Raw genomic sequence first — 24,517 nt, 5'->3', positions numbered from 1 at the left:
AACCTCACACATGAACTTCATTTTCATCCCTCCATGCTCCAACCAGAAACGCCAATGACGCATAAAAGTCAGGTTGGGGGCCAAGTAAAGCTCTTTTTTCACCCCTCACCTCTCTACCTCACCCCCACAATTCCCACTAGAAAGACCTGAAACACTGACATCTTTATGCCTCTCCCCTCTCGGCAACTCACGGCCGGCAGCTATGCAGATCCGAGAACCAATCTGCAAAAAAGATCTAGGGTAAAACTAGAACATGAATGATCGCCCAGTTTTTCGTCTGATGTTGTGAACGTGTCAATGCCTGGGGAGTTTACACAAGCTTTTTTTTTTTTTTTCTTTTGTTGCAGCGGTTTTGAAGCAGCAGGGACATCGATCTGTCTCACCATAATGTGGGGTATGGAGGTGGTGATGTAGGCGGCTTTGGGCGCCATTGAACAGTTACCTACCTGGCAGAGAAGCGCTAAGATCATGTGAAAACCTGAAGAGTGGAATATAATGGGCAATGCTATACTGGTTCATCACGGTTTACAAATCGTCCATGTGAGCCTGGAAATTGATTCAAGGTGTGACGGTTTGGCGATGGTCTTGTAGGTATGCACGATGAGCTAGTGGTTTCATTCAAGAGTGGTGATCTCAAGTCCGGATTCGTCAAAATCATGGAAAAGAAACAAAACGATATGAGTTATCAATGGGTGTATACAGAAACGCCTACTCAGTGTATCCAAGTTGCTTTTCACACATAACTTCACTTATCACGTTCTCGTCTACAACTAATAACCTATGAGTTCACCTCACGATGAGATCCGGAGCAACCACCCAACCCCCCCCAATCCCGCGTCTCTTCTCCGTCTTTTCCCCCAAAACTTCCAATCCGGCCGATCTTGGTAACCTAAACCTCACAGCTCTCACATATGTTTAAAAAAATAAAAATCAGGGTTTTGTCTGTGGGTAGGTAACAACCACACTCCCCCGGATTGGTCCTACCAAAAAGAGCAAGCCGCTCAAAAGATCATCACCACGTGTGTGGGCAGCTCGGGCGAACGGTGCAGATCGGTTGATCATCTTCTTTTTCAACTACGTAGCAGCTATCGAAGAGGGACGTCTAATCAGACGGGCGTAGGTTTCCGTTTTGGGATATATGCAACACGGATGCTGCCGGTATTCCCCTCATTTGATACAAGAAGCTGAGTACCTTAGTCTACGTGTTAATAGTTCTGACGGTGAAGAACAGCAATAAAGAACATGATGACCAGAGGCAGCTAGGTAGGCTCGGACTACAACGAGTCCCTATTGTGTGATAGAACCATGGGTGAGGCTCTCGTCTGTGGAATTTGTGGGTGGCCCAGATGGCTCGTATGATCAAAAATATTCTCGGTTGTTGGATACAGCAGCATATCTGCCAACCCTTCTCGACCTGAAAGAGACGACGACATTGCATACAGGCATGTGCCATGATAATACTCGCCCGCCTCCACACATACAAGAGTGCCGTGTCGAGCATGTGAGCGGCAAGGATCGTGAACAATCTGCAGCAACAAAAGTAAGCCGTGATCCAAGGGCCCCGCGGAAGAACATGGTCCAGGGAGGGGGGGCCTCGACAAAAGAACAGGGAGCTTTGCCGCCGTGTCATCCGAATCGTGTGTCCTGCAGCTAAGATGGCCAGCAGTGGCTAACCGCCCTGGAGTCGAGTCTGGTTCCCGCGAGATGGCGATGTGTGCTCATGATGAGGAAGGACAGAGAGAGGGGTAAGCAAAGCCGAAAGCCAAGGCCCGTCAGGTGCGAAGCGAGTGCGCGGTGGTGCGGTCGCCGGACATGAAGAGCCAGTTTGGGGTGTGGGGCTGGCCCCCGAGGACAGCAGAAAAAACCAAGGTGGTCTTCCGGTACCGAAGGCTTCGTTGACCTGGGGGTCCTGCCGGGGGTGTCCGGTGGTGCAAGCCACGGCTGTCGGCACTCACCAAGCTTCCCAGACAAGCAGTCGTCTGCCCGCGTAATTTCCTACTGGTATATCCGGATCTACCTGGTGGTGAGGTTTGCGAAATGTCATCCCGTGTGATACTACACCACTAGGCGCGGTTAGACGCGACTACCCACAAAGAAGAAGGTAGGAAGCTTTCAAATCTCTCTGTAAGCTACCGTTGGAATCTTGGGAGCAGGGCACGCCCCTGAAGGGCCGTGATGAACTGCTGTCTTGTTGGGCCAGGCCAGCAAATCGGACTGGTGATCGGTGACTCTACTTCACAGCGGTCCCCGCACCCGCCCCCGTCGTCCGTGCCCGTGCCCGCATTCTTACCCGTTACATACCCGCACCGATGACAACGGTTTCGGCGGGGTGGGGTCGTGAGAGCGGGGGAAGCTGGCTTGAGGGGGGAACTGATTAGCCACAGACAGAGACAGACAGGACGGCATGACGGCCACATATGCACCCCTAAGTCTTGTAAGACCGGGTGTGGGACAGTCGACGACAGAATCAGGATGGCACATGCAGGCCACGTCCGAATATTGACGACATCCGTGCTTTTCCAACGAGAAATCGGGCGTGTGTAATATCGTCTGCGGCAGCCGCACCTTAGACGAGCGTGGGTTTAGACGGGTGGTGTCAATGTATGCCATGTGTAGCCAGGGTTTGTGTGTGCCGGTTAATATATATCGAAAAGTCCCATGACCTCCCACACGGTCACCAAGGGAGCGGAGCGTAGCGGGAGGAGGACAGCGAGGCTGAAGAGGCCAGATGGGCCGTTTCTAGGGACTCTTGGGCGGCTGAGTGGTTAGCGAATGTACGAGGACAGAAATACAATTGTCTGGATCGTTCTGTGGTAGGTATCCAGATCTTTAGCTGGTGTTGGTCCGAGTTGTTAGGGTTGAGGTTGGCTTAGGGTTAAACCTGGGGCTTATTGATATTCGATAGCTCGATATTTCTGTATCCCGACAGCTGGAGATGTCGTGTCCTGAGGCTCTTTCACACCAAGTTGTGTGGCTGGTGGTGGTGTGCACAAGGGTCTAATTGCAAGCATTCGGACCGACCGCCTTTTTGGGCGCCCAGTGGAAGTCGCTGTTCCCCAAGCCACTAACGCACTCGGCTGGGCTGCGGATGCACGTGCGCGGTGCAGACCGTAATTTACCAGTTAATCCTGAAACGGTCTACCACCGCCCGTTTTGACGTTTCGAGCCGTTGGAAAAAGCGACTTGCTCCGAATCGGATGGACAGTGCTTCTATGCGCCCCACAAACAGCCACAAGTACCCTTTAGGACACACAGAGGGCGGGATTTTGGTATCGCGAACAAGGCGAGATTGCGGCTTCGACAGACGGGAGCTTCGAGATGTGACGTGCTTGGGCCAATTTGCCATCACAGACAGCCCAGCATTGTTGACGAGTCTAGACGGGAGTCCTTCCAGTGGTCGCACGGCAGGAAACGAAAGTTGACAGTCGAGAAGGAAGATGACCAAAACTTGGTTCCCAATATAGCGGTCCACCACCCTTCTATCGAGCCCTCAATATCAGCAATATCTCGGTTACCCGAAATAGGACGGACCCTTAGGCAGTCGAGGCAGCCACGCAGCTTGTCGGCGGCGGTGGCAAGTATGCGGTGGAGCGGGCCATCGTGTTGAATGTTCACGAGATCCTGCTTCATCCACCAGAAGGGAAGGCAAAGAAGCCTGTTGATGAGAAGAGTCATATACGGCCGCAGAGGCGGAATGGGAACTGATCACCACCTGACCGTCCACATCCACCCGTTTGCCGCCTACAAGACGATGCTCGATCGACTCCCGAGGTGATCTTTTTGTTGGCAGAGTGGTGTGGGTGTGCTTGTATCGTACGTATCGACACATCCAGGACGCAGGTACCTGCCACCACCACCAGCTTAGTAGGTTGACGAGGATCATGACGAACAGCTTTGTTCCAAGACGATGTTCCGTGTGGTGTGGAGTTCTTTCGTGGCCTTCTCGAACTCTCTGCTCCTCACCACAGTTCTTCGCGGCGGACAGTGCGGAGGGCCCGAGCATGGGAACAAGGCGATTCGTCGAGCCCAGAGATTACCAGGAGCGACGCTGGCAGTTGTTGAATTTATGCTAAATACAATTTGCAAGGTTTATCAAGCCTTACGGTATGGCGCGCTTGTATTATGTGAAGGGGTCCCTGGTAGAAGCACGACCTTACCACTCGCTCTTATAAGGCCGGTACAACCACCTAAACTCTTCGTAACCAACATCAACACACACACGAGTCAAGAATTAACAGAGTATTAAGAGGCGGGGATGGGTGAGCTGGTGATCATGCCGTCAAAGTCCGGACTGTTGGTGATTGGATGACTGACTGGAAGCGAAGATGCGGGGTCAATGTACACGATTGTACTGCTGCTTCTTGATGGGGGAGCTGGATTGAGAATATTGAGGCTATTAGCTGTCATTTCTGGGGATGTTTTTGCAGATCAAACCGGGGATGCAGGTCCACGATGATTACCTCCACATGGCCTTCAGTGTGTCTTACATGAGAGGTCTTCCAGGGCCCGGGTTCGGGTTCGTGTGTTGACAAGAAAAGTAAGACTATGAGTGAACGTGCGCACCATTTCCCTTCATCCGGCTGGTGATGCCGACAACCCATGGACATCTTCATACGTGCTGTCATGTCAAAGTCCCTGTTGCCCTGTCTGTCTGCTGGAGTTGCAGCAAGAGCCTGGCGAGTGATCTGGAGCTTTTCAGCTGATCGGCTAACCTTTGCAGTTTCATTCACCGCCATGGCAGTCGTGGCTAGCCCTCGCGGTACACGATACTATTACATGAGTTAGCGCCGCTGTCCTGGCCCTGGTCAGTACGAGTACGTGTTACGGTAGTAGGTAGGTGTCTGTCTGTCTGTCTGTCTGTGCCGAGACGGGCAGTCAACGTAAGTCTCATGTATAAGGCACTTTGTCAATGCCTCGTTCAACATACCCTCTGTCACTCTGCTTACCTGCCTATACTTTTGGATGATGGAAGCTCAAACAGGCAACGGAACGAGCGGAGCAGACCGACCACCTGCACCTGCGGTCAGTGGTCAATGCTTTTGCTGTCTTCCCCAGCCCAAGCCCAAGAAGTGAACGAACGGTTTGGAGATTCCTTGGGGAACCCCACCCCCGCGTTTTTGATTTGCGACTCCTCCTCCTCCTCCAATGATTCATCTCGTTTTCCTTCTTTCCCCCTTCTCCGCAAATGCTGTGTCCGGGCCCCACCCCTTCAACACAGACTTCCCTCCTGCTTGTCCCTTGCTGATGACTCCTCTCAGCTGGTGACACAGGTGACAGCCAGACCACCGGCTGCTCGCGGCTCGCTTCACGTCCCCATGCTCCTGATTCCCTCGAGGACCTCGGCCCTCGATACATCCTCCATGATCCAGCACGCACCAGATCCGGGGCACACCCACAGCACCATCAGAGACCACTTTTCTGCCACTCCACATGGCGCTTTCGCTCAGCGTCACTGCAACGCTGAGCAGGGGGTCGTAGTCCATCGGTCGTTCGCGGTTCCCACCCTTGTCGAGCCTAGCGCATGGGGCTCCCCTGTAGACCACCGTCCCGTCTCCGTTTTGGACGACGAATTTTGGAGTCCATCGCGTGAGTGAAAAGCGATGGGGTTTGCCGCAAGCTAACCTGGAGCCGCTGCCAATCCAACGGTACACTCAAGGGGGTATCAGCATCACGGTAGCTACACCGCGGATCACTGTGACCCGGCCTTGGGAACTCATCAACAGGACCAGGGCAAATTTCCCCCACAAAGCATCAAGTCACCGTTAGTTCAGACGTCCACCCCCCCCCCCTTCAAGAGGTAGGTATCTCCGAAGCCACCCAAGGGTGCATCTGTTGTACCTGTTCCCTCCTGTTCATACCGGTCTTGGGTTTTATTCTACAAGGGCTGCCGCTCACGCTACCTCTAGGCGAGCTTACCCCCATATGAATCCTTCACATCCCACAGTTCCCGAAAAGACCTGCCCTCCCCCTTTACTTTTGCTATCACCACCCATCACCGACATACGGCCCAGCGTACCTCCGTTCCTTTCCATCTCCTCCACCTCACTCCCTCTGGTCGTCGCCGCTTGATGATGCGAGCTGGACAACAACAACCGAGTGCTTGTGTCTTTGGTGCTTGCGGTGTCTGAGTCGACAGAACCGTCGAAGCGGGAAGCGGTTGCTGCTATTCGCCGGTTGATTACCTCGAACGAAACACGGAAGCCCGGGATTCTCTAACAACACCCATATTTATCGGAACACATCACGAGCATCACCGGTCTGTCTCTTTGGACGCACTCACCAACGTACCGAGTGCCAACAGCATGTCACCATCGTCCAACGGTGACTCTCCACATTCTTCCACGGCCACTATGACTGCGGCTGCCAGTGCTACTGTTGTAGGAAGGTTTCCATTGCCGAACAGGGACTTCACCATCGAGGTGCCCTCGCCCCAGCTTCTGGCCCAGGTCCAGGTTAACGGCGGTGGCGTAAACTCTCTCAAGTCACCGACATCTCTCAAGTCGGCTCGGACTCCTAGCTTCAGCAGGGAAGGCATACTCGGTTCGGCGCAGAAGGCGCGCAATCTTTCACAGTCATCAGACAACAGGCCAGAATCGAATGGGATGCAGAAGGCACCGAGCGATGAGGGTATCAACCCTCTTAAAAGGCGGAATACCGATGCGGGCGTCGACTATCCAAGGCGGAGGGCAACCATCGCTGTACGTTGAATCGAGAACACAGGACCAGCCGGGAAGGTTACTGACAGGATTTTATAGTGCGAGGTTTGCCGTTCGAGGAAGTCACGATGCGATGGCACGAAGCCAAAGTGCAAGCTATGTACCGAGTTGGGTGCCGAGTGCATTTATCGCGAGCCCGGCATCAAGCTAGATGCCGGCGACAAGCTTATTCTGGAGCGCTTGAACCGCATCGAGAACCTGCTCCAGATGAACATGGTGGGCCACCCCAATGGCATGGGCATGTCTCATGATTCGCCAAATATGAGCAATGGGACAGCTCTCAGCGGTGACAACTTGATGGGAATCGGGTCAAATGCCGCCAACTTCGTGTCTGTCATTCCCAGCGGTGGACTTGGGACATGGTCCGCCACAGCCACTAACAATATCTCGACCATGCCGAAGGTGCACACGAATGCGGCTCTGCATCTGCTGCAGTGGCCCATGATCCGCGATTTGGTATCACGACCGTACGACCCTCAAATTCTCCTGCAGCTTGAGATGGCCCGTGAGCCGCTGCACTCGCTCGCCAAGACTCCCTGCGTCGACCTTTCCAATACGAATGCCTACATCGAAGCCTACTTTGACAGAGTCAACATCTGGTACGCCTGCGTCAACCCATACACGTGGAGGAGCCACTACAGGATAGCGCTATCAAACGGTTTCAGAGAAGGACCAGAGAGTTGCATTGTGCTGTTGGTGCTGGCCCTGGGCCAAGCTAGCTCGAGAGGCAGCATCTCGAGGATTGTACCCCACGAGGACCCTCCCGGACTTCAGTATTTCACCGCAGCTTGGTCTCTGCTGCCAGGCATGATGACGTCCAACAGTGTGCTCGCAGCACAGTGTCACTTGCTGGCTGCTGCTTATCTGTTTTACCTTGTTCGACCGCTGGAGGCATGGAACTTGCTTTGCACGACAAGTACGAAACTGCAGCTTTTGCTCATGGCGCCGAGCAGAGTGCCCGCTGATCAGAGGGAGCTGATCGAAAGAATTTACTGGAACTCACTTCTCTTCGAAAGCGATTTATTGGCCGAATTGGACCTCCCCCATTCTGGTGTGGTTGCATTTGAGGAGAATGTTGGTCTTCCCTGCGGGTTCGAGGGCGATGAGCAGGAAGCAGTTGGACGCGACGAGTTGTGGTATTTCCTGGCCGAGATTGCACTGAGGAGGCTGCTCAACCGCGTCAGTCAGCTCATCTACTCGAAGGATTCCATGGCATCAACAACAAGCTTGGAGCCGGTCGTGGCAGAGCTTGACTTCCAGCTGACACAGTGGTATGAGAGCTTGCCGCTACCGCTGCAGTTTCCCTTCACACGGACGATGCTTCCCGATCCGGTGCAGACGGTGCTGAGATTACGTTTCTTCGCCTGCCGAACCATCATCTATCGGCCTTATATTCTGGCGGTCCTTGACAACGAGCAAGCGGTGTTGGACCCCTCGGTGCGGGAGGCTTGCACAAAGTGCCTAGAAGCGTCAATCCGGCAACTGGAGCACATTACTGCGCAGTAAGTCTTTTTCCCGTCTTTCCCATTGGTCAGCAGCGCCTCTTGACAGTTAATCTAACGAATTGGCCGCAGTCACGCCGGACATATGCCGTACCTTTGGCAGGGTGCTCTGTCCATAGTATCACAGACACTTTTGGTCATGGGCGCCACCATGTCGCCGTCACTGTCGAGCATCCTCTGGAGCCTGGTTCCCCACCGCGATACCATTGATCAAATCATCAACGACGTCGTCATGGAGATCGAACGCTACGCTGTCCTGTCGCCAAGTCTGAGCCTCTCGGCTGAAATCATCAAGGAAGCCGAAGTCAGACGTCGGACCTACCTCAGCGGATGAGCCCTTGCGGCAATCAAGGACAGCCCAGTCCGGACACCCGCACCCCGAACCCTCATCACCAGCCCTGATTACCAACACTGACATATATGTCTCGCCTAACGCTCCCATGAACCACGTTTCCGGTCTTGTAGGAAAGACAGCCGCTTGCCGGGTTGCAAAAGACCCCATGCTGGCATTCGCTTATTACTGAAGGTGCGCATGTAGCCGCTGCACATTTGGTACGAACACCTAGCATCCCGCCGGAGCATGCATCGTCTGAAGGCGATATCAGCAAGGACCTTCATCTACGAAAATCGAAAAACCGTCACATAACTTGCGCAACTCTTCGGTACCCCAGTTGTTGTCAGGTTCCTACGTTGTCCGATATCACAAACCCGACATCGGGTCCGATAAAGACGGGGGGAGGAAATGGACGACAATGACACATGCAAAACCGAGGGGAAAAGACCCGGGGCGTGGTGGACGTCCAAGGCGAAAACAAGCCGGGGCGGGTGCCCCGATAGGTGCGCATCTTGTGGACGAAACAACACCGACATTTTCCGCATAACAAACGATACAACTTTTCGGTGCCATTTCTCAGCAAACACACGTTCCCCATCTTCGCAGAAAACAAGGCCCGGACGATGATGATGGTGTGTGTGAGAGTGTGTGAGTGAGTGCGAATCCTTTTCCGGGCTAATCACACACACCTCCGTTTTCTTTGTAGTTGGCGGTCGCAAATTGAACGGATTGGTCCTTGGGACCGGGGTTTTCGGGCCGGCCCCCCGTTACCCCATGTTTTCACCCCGCCTTCTCCCCGCATTTTGGGACGTTGTCACTCATCAATTCAACTCATCCTTTCCATTCTGGGGGTTGTTCATCCGCCCCGTTTTATTCGATTATGGGTTTCATCGTACTTTTATCTTCAACTTGAAACGACAACCGCACAACGGTGACGGAGGGGCGGCCATATGTTGCTGGCTGGGTCAGGGGGTTTATACCAATTCATTTCTCTTGTTTTCTCAATCTTTCATCCCAGGGCAGGTGGTCAAGAAAAATCAGGTAACATATCATCATCATCATCATCATTGACATTTTTTTCATCATCATCATATCATCTCTTGGAGTTGGCAATAAGTGGCGGCTGGCTGGTGGCGGATGGGTTTCTCTTCTGCAACGATACGAGAGGATGGGAGAGGGGGGGGGGCGTGGTTTACGAGACGGGGGGGTTTCTAAGAATATCTATGGGTGAATTGTGAAAATGTAACGGAGGACGTACACACACACACACATACACACACACACACATACACACACACACACACACACACACACATACGACAACGCAACAACATCAACGCAACGCCAAAGTCTTTTATATGTCGTATATATATATATGGGGATTGGAAACAACTCTACGATGACATACACACGCACACCAGAGGTTGGGGACAGTCGGAAGGAACTCTGAGGTTGGGAGGCGGGGGAAACAGGCTTGGAAATTGGATTTGGCTACAGAGATGTTGCATGAATACCTTTTTTTGTTGTTCTTCAGTTGGGATACCACTTCTTTTTTTTTCACTTCTTTTTTGGGCAACATTGCCATTTTTTTTTTTGACTAGGGGGAAAAGGGTTTTATCCTTGATGTTGTAACTTTTTTTCTGTATAGTTTACATACCCCATTCTTATATATATATATATACATATCAAAATGGCTGTCAAAAACACTACGATTGATGTGTTGGACTTGTCGAGGTGAATGTGACGATGTTGGCAGTCTTGCGGATCAGCAGCCAGACTCCACCGCTGAGAAAAAGGGGCGATGAGTGGTGCCGAGCGATTGACCGTTGAAGGAAGAAAGAAAGAAGACCGTTGAGTTTTCCAGCCGCCATGGCGGTGGTGGCTGATCGCGGAAGAGGAAAACCGTTTTTTTTTTTTTGCCTTGGCTGAAGGGGAGATACTTGGCTTTGGATAACTCTTTTTTCTACGCGGTATCCACAAACGTCTGTCTAAACCCTGGAGGGGCTTCTTTCAAACCCTTGACCGTAAAGTTCCCCAAAATCCCCCCCCTCCAGTCATGTACTTGTTAACGCCGGACAGGGGGGGGTGGGGGGCTTGAACGTTTGACAAGACCCTAACTCTCGATAGTCGGTGCTCGGTAGGAGAATTTATTTGCTGGCCTGTTTTTTGTCAACCACCACCACCGCCAACCAAAACCGACCAACCGTTGTGGATGGGGTGAAGGGGCGGGACGAAGAGGATAAAAAACATGAGACGAAACTAGCACGAAACGAGATGACCTGCAGAACTTGGACAAAAGGTTCTGCTGCAACGACGACCGGTTTTGTGGTTTTTTTTTGGGCAGTGTGGAGTTATGAACTCGGACTCGGGATGGGAGGGGGGATATGTTGCGCGCAGGAAGACGGGAGGATCAATGTATTGTGGGTTACGGACGGGAGTTCGTTCACCATGTGCACTGTCTAGGTAGGTGCCTACTTAGGTTAAGGTGTGGAGCGGCTGGTTTTGGGATATGTGCTCTCCTTAGTGCACGACAAGGAGGAGAGAAACACGGCTCGGAAAATGTGTGCCACCTGTGGGGAAGAGAGAGAACCTCTTTTGGAACAATCATTGTTCGACCAGGCGTGGCGAGGCAGAGGGGGGTTGGTTGCCTTCTTGGTCAAGGTCAGGTCTAGTTGGCGTATGCGCGTGATGTGTGTGGTGATGGCTATGTGCGGACGGAGATGCTGATGGGGATCTTCGGTCTGGAGTTCCGAGGCCGTGTTTGTACACGCATTAGTATGAAGTGAGTGGCCAAATAGGGGAGGCGTGTGGTATATGGTGGTGGCTGGGGTCGGTTGTTGTGTCTGGTAACTGCTGACAAAGGCGTGAATTTTTTCTTGTTTTTTATTCTCCGAGATTTGGTCAGTTTGACTGACTGTGGCCACGAAGGAAAAAGGGTGCAGTTGTGCTACACTACCTTACCACGACTACTTACCTACCTACCCTGAGCTCTGACCGGAGATGATGGGGTTGTGGTAGCGAGGTTCATGTGGTGATCAAGTGAGGCTGGTGGTGGTGTATGATGGTGGATAGGCGGCGAATATTGCGGGATCGAGGGGTGTGAAGCTGAGGTGTACGATAGCTATACCTGGCCTCACGGTGGTGTCCAAGTTTCCGAGCGTTTTCGGGTTGTGCTGTGCGTACCAGAAGGGGTGTAGATGTGAATGTGGACCGGAGTGAGACCTTGATCATGAAGACATGATGGACTAGATCTGCAGTATGCGATGTGACGAGGTGGTCTGGCTAAGCTAGCTGGGGTTTGATATTCAGGTACCGTTTCCTTGGACGGTAGATGGCGTACCTGAACGAGATGAGATCGGATGGAGCCGGCAAGGCTTCAGACAACCGTTTTGCTTTGTCAGATCTTATCACATCTGTCATTATGTGATGAGGTGGGACCGAGATGACATCGGACGAAAGATAGGAATATTTTCCTCAAGCTGAAACGAAACGAGGAGGAATCTCCATATGATCCCACGTACCAAGCCTAGGGAACCGTCTACATCAGAAGCGATGATTCCGGGGGTCTGGAAGAAGACAGACGTGATCTCGCTTGGTGCCGTTGGGTCCAAGAGCGGGCAATTCCCCTTCGTTAGTGCGAGTAGTTATCGATGTAGATGTTTGTACCTACTCAACCTCACCGTCTTGACGATGAAATCAGCGAGGTATGCGCGAGAAATCAACAGTGAATCGGTCATTCTAGCATTACAACCAGGCCTGAGCACTCAACTCCGAGACCAAAAGGGCTGGTGGTAGTTGTAGCAGATTTCCGTAGTGCTGATACAAGGCAGCCACGGAAGACCTGCCCGTGATACGACATGTTTGTTGGGCACAAGGCAATCAATGCCTGTGTAACATTGTGTAGAGTTGTATGGGCGTTGATAGAAACCAAGTTATTGTACTGCTTCTTTTCGGGGAACCACGTGGTGGAACCGGAACAGTACATGGAGACGGCTCGACTTACCTTGTTTCATCCAGATAGGGCGGTGGGAGAAGTGTGCATATTATTCCGGCAGTCAGATTCGTCGCTGGCCTCTTAGATGGTGGTTGACATCTTAATTCAGCATGATAATGATGATTTCATCATGGTCCGATCCGAGATGGGTTGTGAAAGCTACGCTGGCCTACCTTTGCTGGGTGTCAAGGCCAGTCACGGCGAAAAAATAGGGCCGACAGTGCAACGTCAAAGGGTCCATTTTGGCTCTTCTCCTTTTAATTTTCAATGCCGCTGGCTTTGTGGGTAGTGGTAATATAAGGTACGGTAGTAGACTCTTGAGTGTTTTGTTGCATGATTAGCGAGTGCGATACATCTGGAAGTTACATCAGCCTTCTGTAGTGTCGGTGATGCTTTTGCTAAAGCCTCAAGTTTTCGGGATCAATCCCGACGTCCATGCTCAGAGCGTTCCATATTGGTGTTTTTATCGTTGCATCTTGGATGGGATGGAACTTGCTCAACGGTCGGTTTTTGTCTTGGGTGTCGTTTGTTGGGGATACTACTGTGTCAATGGGCAGCCAGTCTCGCACCGTCATACCGATAGCCTTCGCCGCAGCAGGCAAAAAGCCTTGTATCACGTTGCCTTCAAGGTGAGCCCATTCTGATGAAAGCTGCGACTGCCGGCTCCTCCGTTTGAGCATATCCCGGACCGGTCAGTTCGCCGTCTTGCGTTCCACGGCATGATGTGCGGTACAGTACCGTGTGCCGGTAGTTGACTCCGTTGTGCAACCAAATGATGGAATCATGTCTCGGGAGTCGGGATATGGTTGCTTTGGCATCTTCCCCTGCAGCTGATCGGAGACCCGTGAGGCATTTCAGCATCTAATGATGGGATAAAGTGGCAGTCGCTGGAGGCTAGAAGTGGAGGAGCGCCGGCATGTGGACTTCAGAGCTATTTGGGTAATCGTTAACCATAGGGATGTGCTCCGTCCTTCCTGTTGCTGTGGAGGACGACCGGTCCGTGAATACATCGGTCTTCGGTCAAGCTTGAGGTTTGGACCGTGGAGTCTTCGGTGCCGAAGATGTTTCCAAGCGCCGAGAATCGATCTCCGGGGAAGGCCCCTGCGCCCGATAGGACGGGATCCGCTGCCGTCTGTGTCGTTCCTCCGCCCGTGCCGCTCCTCCGCCCCGTGCCGCTGAACGGCTTGTGTTGTGTTGGAGGCCGGGGCCGCACTGACCACTCCATGACAGAATGCGGGGAAGGATCGTCGTCAAGACAGCCCCTCCTTTTGGGCCGACACTAGGATCAGGCCTAACAGCTATTCGCATGAACAACAGCTCGAAAGCCCTCAAATTGGTTGTTGGAGAGTGGTTTTCAAACCAAAGGACAGCGATCTCTTGATGCTGGTATGGCTTTCTGACAAAACACTCTGCATTCAAGACAAGACCCTTGATTCAATGGTTATAGAGACCCCCGATCCATTGACCCTAACATTGTCTTCCAGCTGGCACTTCCCAGCAATCTGATCGTTGCCTTGACGCAAATAAGCGCGGCAAACCAGAACCTGTTTTCTCCCTCCTCCAGCTTTCTCCCACAAGAGGCTGCTGGCATGAGCTGGGGGTCCAGGAATGTGCTGCCATTGGGACTGTCGAAGCCCGCATCACGTGATGTGATAGCTCGCCTCTCTGTGTTCAGCCATCTCTTTTTCAGTCGGTCGCGGGGATCGTTGTGTCCAATCGTCGGCTGCGTCACAGTGGTCGCGACTCTAGCCTGTCAGCTGCGTCGTGAGGTGATAGCAGTCCCATTGGAAGAGGGCCGGCAACTGATGCTTCGGAAGGGGGATTTTCTCCACTAACACGGCAAGCGAAGGACCCAAGCACCCCAGACAGCGTTCCGACGGTCGAGGCCTCAAGCCGTCATCACCCCTCATCTCATCTTTCCCTCTCGTCTCTCCTCACTCACCTCACCTTGCCCACGACCGACCTGTTCGCTCTTCCTCCACCCGACCGAACTCCCGCATTAGGCCTGATCCCTCCTCCACGGTTCTCGGCGGTGCCCAAAGCTGGTGATCCTTCAGCTGTCTGCAGAGAGCACTTGCAAGCTAGGACGGGTCAGGTATTTATTAGGCTGCTGCCGGTTTTTCATCCGTGGTTAGGGCGAGCCCAGGGCAAAGCCAAGGGGTGGCACCGTGGGCTGTCTGAAGGAATTGTGTTGTGCTGGCAATGCAAGTGGTCCAAGTGGGAAGCCAGTGAGCCCAATCGCAGCTCTGGGGCATCTGCAGACCCGCCTCCGCCGTCCAACCACACTGGACCATCTGGCCGACGCTTCGTCTACCCCCCGTCGCAATTCTCTTCCACCATCCACCTGCCGCGGCACAGAGGCACTCAGAGTGCCAAAGCGGCTGTTAACACGCCATCTTGTTGTGTTTTGTGCCCCATCAGACTCCAGACCCGTTGTCCTGTTGTCGTTGAAGTGAGCCAGTAATACGGGAACCAAGACGAATCGATCGAATGGCCGACGTCGAAGACCAGCAACAGGGCGGGCCTAGGACTTCGCGAAGCAGTGTGCGGAAGAAGCGCACAGGAAAATCTCCCAAGCCGGAGCCCCAGTCCCAAAACGATTGGACATCAGCCAGTGGGCCACGACCCCGTCCGTCGCCTCACCCGAAACGTCATGGGGATATAGACATAGACATAGACATTGTTGAGTCCTCTGACGACTCAGACGACGCCCAAGCGTCGCCTCCCAAGCAGCAGCAACCATCTCGACGTCCTTCGAAGCAGCGTCAACAGCTCCCGAGTCCCACCGACTCCGAGGACTCCGACCTCCCGTCCAAGCCGCCGTCCCGTTCTCGACATCGGACTGCTGCCATGCGGCCCAACTCCACCGTGCCCTTGGTCGACACCAAGGCCATGGCCCGCCGTATGCAACATCGCCCTTCATATGACGACGACGACGACGATGATGAGCCGCCTATACGTCCATCGCGGCCAGCAAGCCGCCAGACGATGGCATCTCGTCGCGACCAGAGTTCTCGCTCCGCTCACCGCTACCGGTCCACTCCTGAATCTAGGCGCTCACCCCGCACTTCCATGTCCGATTCTGAGGGCGAAACTGACGTGACCGAGGATTCCTTGGAGGAAGTGGTTATTCAACAGCCTACCCGGAGAAGGAAGCCTCCGGCTGTTCCCACCGCCCCGGTACCCCCTCCCGCACCGTCCATGCATGAGCGCCTCAACCGGCGCACAGAGGAGCCCGAAATTGAGGTCGTCTATGAGGATCCAGATCCGGAGCCGGATTTTGCATCGACAAGGTATGAGCAATCGGTAGGTGTAGGAAGATCGCGAGCTCAATCCCGAGCCCCTTCCCGAGCACCCTCTCGAGCTGCGTCGGTGAAGCCGGATGCCTATCGTCGTCCGAGAGACGTTTCCCGTGCTCCGAGTCTCGATGGTGACCGGGCTCGGTCCAAATCCCGAACCAGAAGGTATTGTCAACCGCCTCCGAATAGGCAGTATTTCTTAGTAGTAGCTAACCCTGGCGATAGACCGTTGACTAGGCAGTATGAGTCAGACGCTTATGTGTCGAGGGCCCCTTCAGTGTTCAGAAGAGCCAACACCACCATAGAAGGGTCACACCATGCGTCGTCACAGAGCTTCAGCTCCAAGCGGTCCATGTTTGCCGATCCGACAGCTGCCAATAACATGCAGTTGGAGAGGCAACAACCCAAGAGGTTTACCACTTGTGTCTCATGCAGAGACAACAAGACTCTGGTCGAGAACACAGCTAAGCTCAAGTGCGCACATCGCATGTGCAACACTTGCCTGGTGCGCAGCTTTGAGCTGTCTCTCCGAGGCCCACAGCATATGCCCCCTCGATGTTGTACCGCAGAGCCCATCCCACCAAAGCACGTCGACAAACTGCTGGGTGAAGATTTCAAAGCCGAGTGGAACCGAAAATACCGTGAGTATACGACCAGAAGCCGCATATATTGTCCAGAGGAACGGTGTGGCAGGTGGTTCCAGCCCGACAACATTCGTCAGGAGAACGGGCGTGGGCAGGCAAAATGCAGTCACTGCAAAACAAAAGTCTGCTGTGCTTGCCATGGACTGTGGCATCCGCAGTACAGCTGCCCAGGCGATGAGAACACAGCACAGTTCATGCCGCAATCCAAGCGAGATACATACCAGACCTGTTATCAGTGCCATCACATGGTCGAACTCGCTGAAGGCTGCAACCATATGAAGTGGTAAGTCCAGGTTCCATGTCACCGCAATCATGATGGTTCCCAGCTAATAACCTGTCCCTATCAGCCGTTGTGGTGCTCAGTTCTGTATGCTCTGCGGCGGTCCGTGGAAATCGTGCGCATGCCCCATGACGAATAACTCGGTCCAAGCTGTATCTCGAGCAGCCGTAGACCGCATGAGGACGCCGATGGACGAACCCCCGAATCCCTTTGCATCTGCGCCGAAGTACGCATCTCGTGTTCCCTCTCCCCAGGCTCTACGGTCGGGATTCCCGGCCTCTTATGCAGGCACTGTAAAGCCTCGCCCATCGAGCTACGAGGAAGAACCATATCTTGCTCGGCGTATGGAAGTCCGTGAGGAACCTCATCATGCTCGCCGGATGCATTCTTTTGATGATGCCTTTGGTCATGTCGATGACCAGGCCGAGTACGGTAGAGGAAGGGCAGGTGTCAACGTCTTTGACTTTGAAGAACAACCTCGACGACGCATCGAAGCTCGGAGCCGCGGAGCGTCTTTCGGAAACGGTGATTTCCGAGCTGGGAGGGCTGCAACGGTTGTTGCACCATCACCTCCGCAAACACATGTTCCCATGGCGCCGCCACCGCCTCGTTCGGCATTTGAGCCACCCTCACGCCCCGCCTTCGACCGAGTACCACCTCGGGCCGCGCCGCGCGCTGATTATGCCTCCGAGGCCTATGCTCAAAGAGCGGCGCGCTATGCTTCGCCGGAGCGATATGAGGAGTTTGCTGCCGAGAACTACACAGCCGACAGACGGAGACCGTACTCGCCCGAAAGACGACAAACCTTCCCTACTGCGAGACGGCCGCGTTCTTTGGATAGACACCATCCATTTGCTCAGGAGCGGCGCGAAGAGTCACCCGATGGTTGGCAAGTCCCGACGCGTTTCCCATCCCCAGAAAGAGGAGCACCCATGGCGATGGAGATTCCGCAGAAGCCACGACACATGCTCGCGCCGGAGAGGCACATGCAGATCCCAGAAAGGCACATGGCCCCCCAGGATAGACACATGCAGCTTCCTGAACGACACATGGCCACTCCTGACCGCTACGCCTCCATGTCGGAAAGGCACGCCCCGATGCCGGAAAGACAACAACAGATGCCAGAGAGGCACATGGCAATGCCCGAAAGACAGCTGGCTCATTCTGACGATAGACTCCGTGCTCCTTCGCCCGAGAGACGCCGAGCGTCGTCATTCGACAAACGGCTCGCCGATCGTTTCAACCCGGAGAGCAGACCGAGTCCAGGAGCCTACCACATGGGCGGGATGGGCCACGCCGTCCCACCTGCTGCTATGACCACCATCGGAGTTGGCCCTGTCGGACCGCCCGGACACATGGGACACATGGGCATGATGAATGCGATGGTGCCCCAGGGGCCGCTGAGTCCTACAAGAGGACCACCGCCTCTTTCTCGTACCGCATCGCACCCGGCGGCAGCAATGATGCACGGACACGGAGGTGGTCCATCAATTCCGGTCGCTCCGGTGCCGCCACCGGCTATTTCGCATATGCCTCGCAGGCACACCATGGAGGAGGACATCTACGTCTCCGGCCGTCATCCAGGAGGACCGACACCTGAATGGTTTGGTCCCCCGGGCATGGGCATGGGACTGCATGAGTGGGATCCCAGCGGGGGTTCTGCCCGTGCTCCTCACATCCGAAGACGGGCCACGCAAGCTCACCGGGAGCACAACAAGACTGAGGCCAAGCCCTCGATGCAGGCTGGCCTGAGTGGATCTGGGAGAGGCTTGCATCGAGTGTCGGAGTGGGTGAATTATATTGAGCCTGGCCCGCCTGAGGATACAATGGGAGGAGGTGGCCCTGCGACGATTGTGGGATAGCGTTTTGTTTTTTTCTTGACGTCATTTTTGGATTTTTCTTTGGCTATTTTATTGTATTTCTTATTCTTTTTTCTTGGGACATTCTGGATCTCGTCAACTTTTCTTTATCACGTGTGTCACCACCACCACTGCCACAAGCAAACAAAGCGAAGCGAAGCGATCATTACGTTGGGGGAGGGAAGAATTTCTGTTTTGAAGTTATGATATGAATGAACTTTGTACAAGTTGGTACCTGACGTGATGTGATGATGGATGAAGGGGCATCGAGAAGCATAGGCATTGTTTTAGACATAGGAATGACGACATGAATGGTTGATGATATCATGGGGTTTTTGTTAATTCATTTTTATTTTTTATTATTATGGGTATTTGTTTTGCTCTGTCTTTACCTGCTATTCTATTGGTTGATTTGTCTGACATTTTGTGTATATCTCAGGCTGTCATGAGAGTTAAGAATAGGTAGGTTGAGGAGGGTGATGGTGTTTTGGGTTGGTGAGGGTCTCGGTCATGAGAAAGAAAAGAAAATGATTGAATTTATTTGTTCCCCTGCCCTAAATGACAGTAATGGTTGTTCTATTGCCTCAGCTGTGTCTCATCACTCTCAAGCGCTGATATTTAAAAAAGAAAGGATGATAACACCTATTGCACGCTAAACAAAACTACCCATCTAAATCTCAAAGAAAGCACAAAACAGTCTAAACCCTTAACCTCCCCTCCTCTCGTCGAACCCTTAGCTTGATCTACTCATCATCAGGCCCCAAAGGAAACTCACTCGCCGCAACATTGCACTGCCTAAACAACCTCACCTCCTCCTCGGCAAACGCGCCTACAACACTATGCAACACCCCCCTGTTGTGGAAAAGCACAAAATCCCCCTCCTCCCAGTCATGCGCATAGACATACTCGGGTGCAATCCCCGGCCTCTGCAGCCTATGCACAATCTCCCTCACCTCCGCCAAATCCTCAATCACTGTCCCATCAGCCAAGTGCAACTTTCTAATCGCAGAAGGGTGCACCTGCAGCGCTAGCTTTCCCGTGACAGGATTCTTCCAGCACATGGGCAAAATCTGGATCTTGTCTTGTTCAATAGGGGGGAGGTCCCTGAGAGGAATCTCTTTGCCTTGGGAGACCATACCCAGCCCGTCAGAGCGGGATTTGGCGCCTGACATCCAGATGTAGGGGTGGGGGGCGTATTCCACGCGGGTGGAACGGCAAAAGGCTTGGTCTTTGGGGGAGAGGATGTCGTAGGAGGTGCATGACGAGACAAAAGCTGTGGTTCCCAAAGGGACGGAGAGCTCATCGCCTGTTCCGTCGTCGTAACGGCAGATTTGCCTGCGGCCAGAGGGGACTTTGACTGCCAGGAGTGTGGTCACGATGGGAGGGGCGAGGCCGTAGAGGGCGGCGTCGATGTGCCATCTGTAGAACCTCGTGTGTGTGAGGTCGTCGGCTTCGGGGATGGAGGTGGTGTGGAAGGTTTTGTGGTGGGGGTGGCGGAGGGTGATGTTTTGAAGGCCTTCGTAGGAAGACACAAAGCCGTTGCCGATGACTTGGACTTGGGGCTGGTGGGGGATTGTTTTGAGGTCGGGGTGGAGGATGGAGCGTTTGGCGTCTACTGTTTTGCCATGACCATACGAGGTTGCGAGGGGATCGAAGCGGTTGGTGAGCTCGTATTGGGCGCGTGGGGAGACGTGGGATTGGGATTTGAAAATTACGACTTGGTGGGTGAAGAGGGCGTCACGGATGAGGGCAAAGTCGGAGTCTGGGTGGGGGATGTTAGTGGGGGGTGTTCTGGGGTTAGTTTGATGATTGGGGTGGCTTACCGAGGAGGTTACCGATTTCACGGGTATTCTCCCTTTTCTACAGAGGTCACATTGTTTCATCATGTATGATGCTATTTCATGTCTTACCAGTGAGGTTCTCAATGTCAATGCCTGTGATGGTGGCTCCGAAGTTGATCTTGGAGCCCTCGGGAGGCGTGAAAGGATGGACAACGGGGCCGGTGGCTGAAGGCATGGTTGCGAGTGTTTGGGTTTTAAAGGTTCTTGATTTGTTCTGTCTTGTTAGTCTGGGCTGAGGATGAGCTAAATTGAAGTCAAACAAGGAGACCAGCCGTCTCTTATATCTTCCCAAGTTTCCTGTCATGTCATTGATGCTTATCTATCGGCCAGGATCTTTATCACTAATTGATGTCGGTGGTGACTGATAACAAGCGCGGATTTTGCCCCACTGATAGCGGACGGCCGAACTCGGTCTTCGGCGGGGCGGGCTTCGCCGGGACCCTCAGCTTTTGCTGCACTGACGACACGGAGATGCCCAAATGGGTTTCTTGTGATTTTAGGACGCAAGAGACACCATATGGAGTGCATAAGAAGTTTTGCGCAATTGTTGCTGATGTTTCGCATCAGGCTCCTGATACATCGTCGGCCAGAGTGTGGCCCGTGAGGGTTAGGGTTCAACGCGCCTACCGTGTAAGTCGAGGTTGATGGCCCTTTACCCGTACCTTGCATAATGGAGTGATACTGATGGAGAATCTAAATCTTATGAAAATAAGAGGATACGAAGCCTGATTCTTAGATGTATTGCTTTTGCATGGAAAGAACTCCTGCGACAGTGACTGCTTGTACTTGCCAAAATCAAGGTACCTGTTCCTAGCCTTGCGTGCGCCTTCCCTCTGAGCAAACGCACTGTTGATTACAATCGCTTTTCTTTCTTGCATCGTCACTCTAAGTCTCCAAAATCATCGAAATTTATGAGCTCTTATCGCCAAATGGTATATCCAAATGCCCGAGTCCCAAACGCAATACCGATAAGCCGATCCCGAACAACACAAACCCGCCCCCACGATCAAACGCCGATATTATGCCAGTACCATCAATTACTTTTCCGACAAGCATTATGCTCCAATCTCCTCCCTCAAATCCTCCAACATCTTCGCAATCTTGATGGAAACATCCGTCGACCGAGGGATATCATGTCCACCCCCGTGATCGTACTCCTTCTTGTTCTCGCAAAAGTACGCCAACTGAACACTCGATGGCCACCTTGGGTCCTTAGCACCGTAGATGTGAATTGTTGGAATCTTGATCATGGCTTCCTTTGGCATGGCGGTAAAGTCAATCCCAAACACATCTGTCTCGTCTGGCATCTTTGACGGGTCGTGAAGCAACCCGTTGACGTCGTCCCACAGTCCCATGCCCGGCTTGATTTTGTCGAGATTCTTCGCCAGATCAATCAATGCGCCGGCCTTTTTCTTGAGCAGCGCACCCGTGGCATCGTTGACAGCATGAGCCTTTTCTGTGATGGGCAAGTTGAGATCTTCGAGGACACCGAGAGGGAGACCGCCGCAGATGAAGATGGCTGCTTTGAATGGTAGAGGTTCCTCGGGTGTTTCGAGGTTGTGGTAGATAAGGAAGCTGCTAACTAAGGAGCAGCCCTGGGAAAAGCAAATCACGGCGTCGTACGGTCCGTTTTCCTCGATGTAGTCAATCAACCACTTGTGCGCACCTTTGATGCCGTTGATGGTTGCTTTTGGCCACCAAGTGTAATGACTGGAGTCGAACAAAACCTTGATACCTGGTGCTGGGGCACAATGAAATGGGGCATCAACAAAGTCGAATTCGTAGCTTTTTGGGAGCTTTGCTCTCAAAGCAACTATTGCATCTGTAAGTGTGCGATCTGACAAGATTTGGGGTATTGCAACTTACCTGTTTGAGATTTGAAGATGTAGGCACTTGTCCCTTGACCATGGAGACCTAGAATTCTCATCTTTTTTTTTTGACTTGGTGTGTTGCCTAGCGAGATCAGATGTTGGAAGGTAGCAAGTCGGGGTCGAGATGGACGGTGGATTTGGGGAAGAGGCTCTTTGTAAGTCTGGATGCTATCTACACAAAACCACTGGGACAATGCTTGGAAGGTGAGGCTGACTCTGAATCAAACCGTTACGGCCGTTGCCTTTCTATTTAAACAACCGCATCGGTCTTGCTTAGAGAGCCGTTGCAGAGCGCCTCACATAAGCTGGTTCGGGGTCCGATTTGGAGAGAGTCCGTGGCTGACCGGCTGGTGCTGAATACCTCAAAGCGGCAATAAACCGCCGTCCGACATTCCCTAGTGTTGTTTTTGCCGGACACCGAGTCCATGCCAAGATCTAAGACAGGAACCTGCCTCTGTACAGGAGCGGGGCCAGGAACCGATGCCCGTTCAATGTCCTTGGGCCTGATATTCAGAGATAAAAAGCTGTCAGTTTCCAGCCTAGACCCGACGGTCCCCTTCAAAGTGCGCACTAATAAAGGTCAGCGATGCGGAAATATCAACAGTCTACCGTTTTACTTGAGAAGATCGCTAATAAACTGCCACGAATTGGAGACACTAGCTGAAAGATGCCACCAAAGGGATGTTTGGTGGGTAAGACTAGGCGAGCTCATATTGTCTGTATCAGACAGGCCTAGAAGAACGTCTAATTACAGTTTCGGAGAACGCTGATTGGCAAAGGCAGGCTACATTCTTGCTGTCATGTAAGTGCAAGTCAATTGTTTCACGCTATCTCTACTGTCTTTTTTCTACCAATCTTTTATTCGTTACAGACATCAGGTCATTATTGCAGCCGCCTTCTAGAACGACATCAATCCCGCAGTCAGTACCAATAATGAAACGAGACCAAATATGGTACAACGGCAGAAAATTATGCATCTCTCCAACTTACCTCCTCCCACCACCCGCTCTCACGCCCCCTCCGGCCTTTGCACCAGCAGCCTTCATATTCCCAAACCATGCACTTTTGCCCCTTACACTTGTCTGCACTGGGACTCCCTTTCCGTGTCTCTTATCAGCGTGTATGACAGCCGGCATAACGATGTTTCCTATCGCCATCTGAGTAGCCTGCCTCATGACAGTGTGTCTCAACCCTCCTTTCCGCTTAGGGTGCTTTTGGTCGATGAACGTGTCGACAACAGCAGCTCCGACGGCGGCAGCGACAATCTTGCCACCTTTGGCACCTATCAATGGCGAGGGATCATCCCGCAGCTTGAGAGCGGCCACTGCTCCTGCTTCAAAGGCGGTGCGTGCGGCTGTGTAGATGATGTCTGCGGGAGAGTGGGATTCGTTGTGTTTTGATGAGGAGTGGTGGTGGTGGGGTGGGTGGGATCTGGAGCGGACGTGCGAGTCTTCCCTGCCCTTGCAACTCCTGGACCTGGAACGCGATGAGACGGATGGTTTGCGACGACGTCCTAGACGGCTGACGCTGCGGGCTAGGCGGTGGAGACGACCGGGCTGTCTGGGGGAAGGGTCACGGACACGGTCAAAGTCGCTCTCTGATGAGGAGGAAGAGGCTGATGATGATCGAGATGGCGATCGGTGTGAACCTCTCAGGGGGTGGCGTACTGATCGATGTCGACCTCGTCTTGAGGTTTCTTCGTCGTGCGAGTGGTGGCGCTTGTCTTGTGAGTCGATGCTCCTGTCTCTTCTTCGGCTTTGATGTCGGGACTTGCCGTGGTAAGTGCTGTCCTCGGAATCGGTGCTTCTGTCCCTTCTTTGGCTTCTGCGAGAGCGCTTCTCTCTTGACTCGCGGTAAGTGTCGTCGTCTGAGTCGACACTTCTTCCCCTTCCTCGACTCTTGTGAGAGCGGCGATCTCTTGGATCATGGTAAATTCCATCGTCTGACTCGACACTCCTCCTTCTTCTGTGTCGTCGATGATGGTGATCATCTGCTCGACCCCTTCGCCGTCCTCTGGAACTGTCATGATCATCGTCGTGTTCGGTGTAATCCCGAGCGTACGTTGTGCTCGGGGGCGTGGAATGACTGATGCGCCGGGGTAATCTTGATGGACGGGTAGGCATTACAGATTATTTTCTCTTTAGATCGTAAATCATGAAAAGTGAAGAAAAAAAAGT

General features: G+C 53.1%; 5 protein-coding genes across 5 annotated transcripts; 2 read left to right on the top strand and 3 right to left on the bottom strand.

Moving 5' to 3' along the window:
- Positions 1 to 6,302: 6,302 nt before the first annotated feature.
- QC763_602840 (uncharacterized protein) lies at positions 6,303 to 8,552 on the top strand (the record flags this gene model as incomplete). Its single annotated transcript, XM_062914124.1, has 3 exons — positions 6,303 to 6,698; positions 6,756 to 8,218; positions 8,291 to 8,552. 3 exons carry the CDS (start codon positions 6,303 to 6,305, stop codon positions 8,550 to 8,552), a joined length of 2,121 nt encoding a protein of 706 aa, XP_062762798.1.
- Positions 8,553 to 13,900: 5,348 nt separating this feature from the next.
- Positions 13,901 to 19,180, top strand: QC763_602850 (uncharacterized protein). The gene is made up of 3 exons (XM_062914125.1): positions 13,901 to 16,010; positions 16,071 to 16,772; positions 16,837 to 19,180. Exons 1-3 carry the CDS (start codon positions 15,037 to 15,039, stop codon positions 18,629 to 18,631), a joined length of 3,471 nt encoding a protein of 1,156 aa, XP_062762797.1. The 5' UTR covers positions 13,901 to 15,036; the 3' UTR covers positions 18,632 to 19,180.
- XAN1 (Alpha-ketoglutarate-dependent xanthine dioxygenase xan-1) lies at positions 19,176 to 20,644 on the bottom strand (the record flags this gene model as incomplete). The annotated part of the gene is made up of 2 exons (XM_062914126.1): positions 19,176 to 20,390; positions 20,539 to 20,644. 2 exons carry the CDS (start codon positions 20,642 to 20,644, stop codon positions 19,372 to 19,374), a joined length of 1,125 nt encoding a protein of 374 aa, XP_062762796.1. The 3' UTR covers positions 19,176 to 19,371.
- Positions 20,645 to 21,524: 880 nt separating this feature from the next.
- On the bottom strand, positions 21,525 to 22,728 carry QC763_602870 (uncharacterized protein; the record flags this gene model as incomplete). The annotated part of the gene is made up of 2 exons (XM_062914127.1): positions 22,336 to 22,728; positions 21,525 to 22,282 (listed from the first exon to the last, which is right to left on the bottom strand). Exons 1-2 carry the CDS (start codon positions 22,394 to 22,396, stop codon positions 21,525 to 21,527), a joined length of 819 nt encoding a protein of 272 aa, XP_062762795.1. The 5' UTR covers positions 22,397 to 22,728.
- Positions 22,729 to 23,326: 598 nt separating this feature from the next.
- QC763_602880 (uncharacterized protein) lies at positions 23,327 to 24,463 on the bottom strand (the record flags this gene model as incomplete). Its single annotated transcript, XM_062914128.1, has 1 exon — positions 23,327 to 24,463. One exon carries the CDS (start codon positions 24,461 to 24,463, stop codon positions 23,327 to 23,329), a length of 1,137 nt encoding a protein of 378 aa, XP_062762794.1.
- Between the last annotated feature and the right edge of the window lie 54 nt (positions 24,464 to 24,517).

This window comes from Podospora pseudopauciseta, chromosome 6, assembly GCF_035222475.1.
Source record: "Podospora pseudopauciseta strain CBS 411.78 chromosome 6, whole genome shotgun sequence".
In the NCBI taxonomy this organism is placed as follows: Eukaryota; Fungi; Ascomycota; class Sordariomycetes; order Sordariales; family Podosporaceae; genus Podospora; species Podospora pseudopauciseta.
The sequence above is the reverse complement of the archived record's forward strand: the minus strand, read 5'-3'. Positions and strand labels throughout refer to the sequence as shown.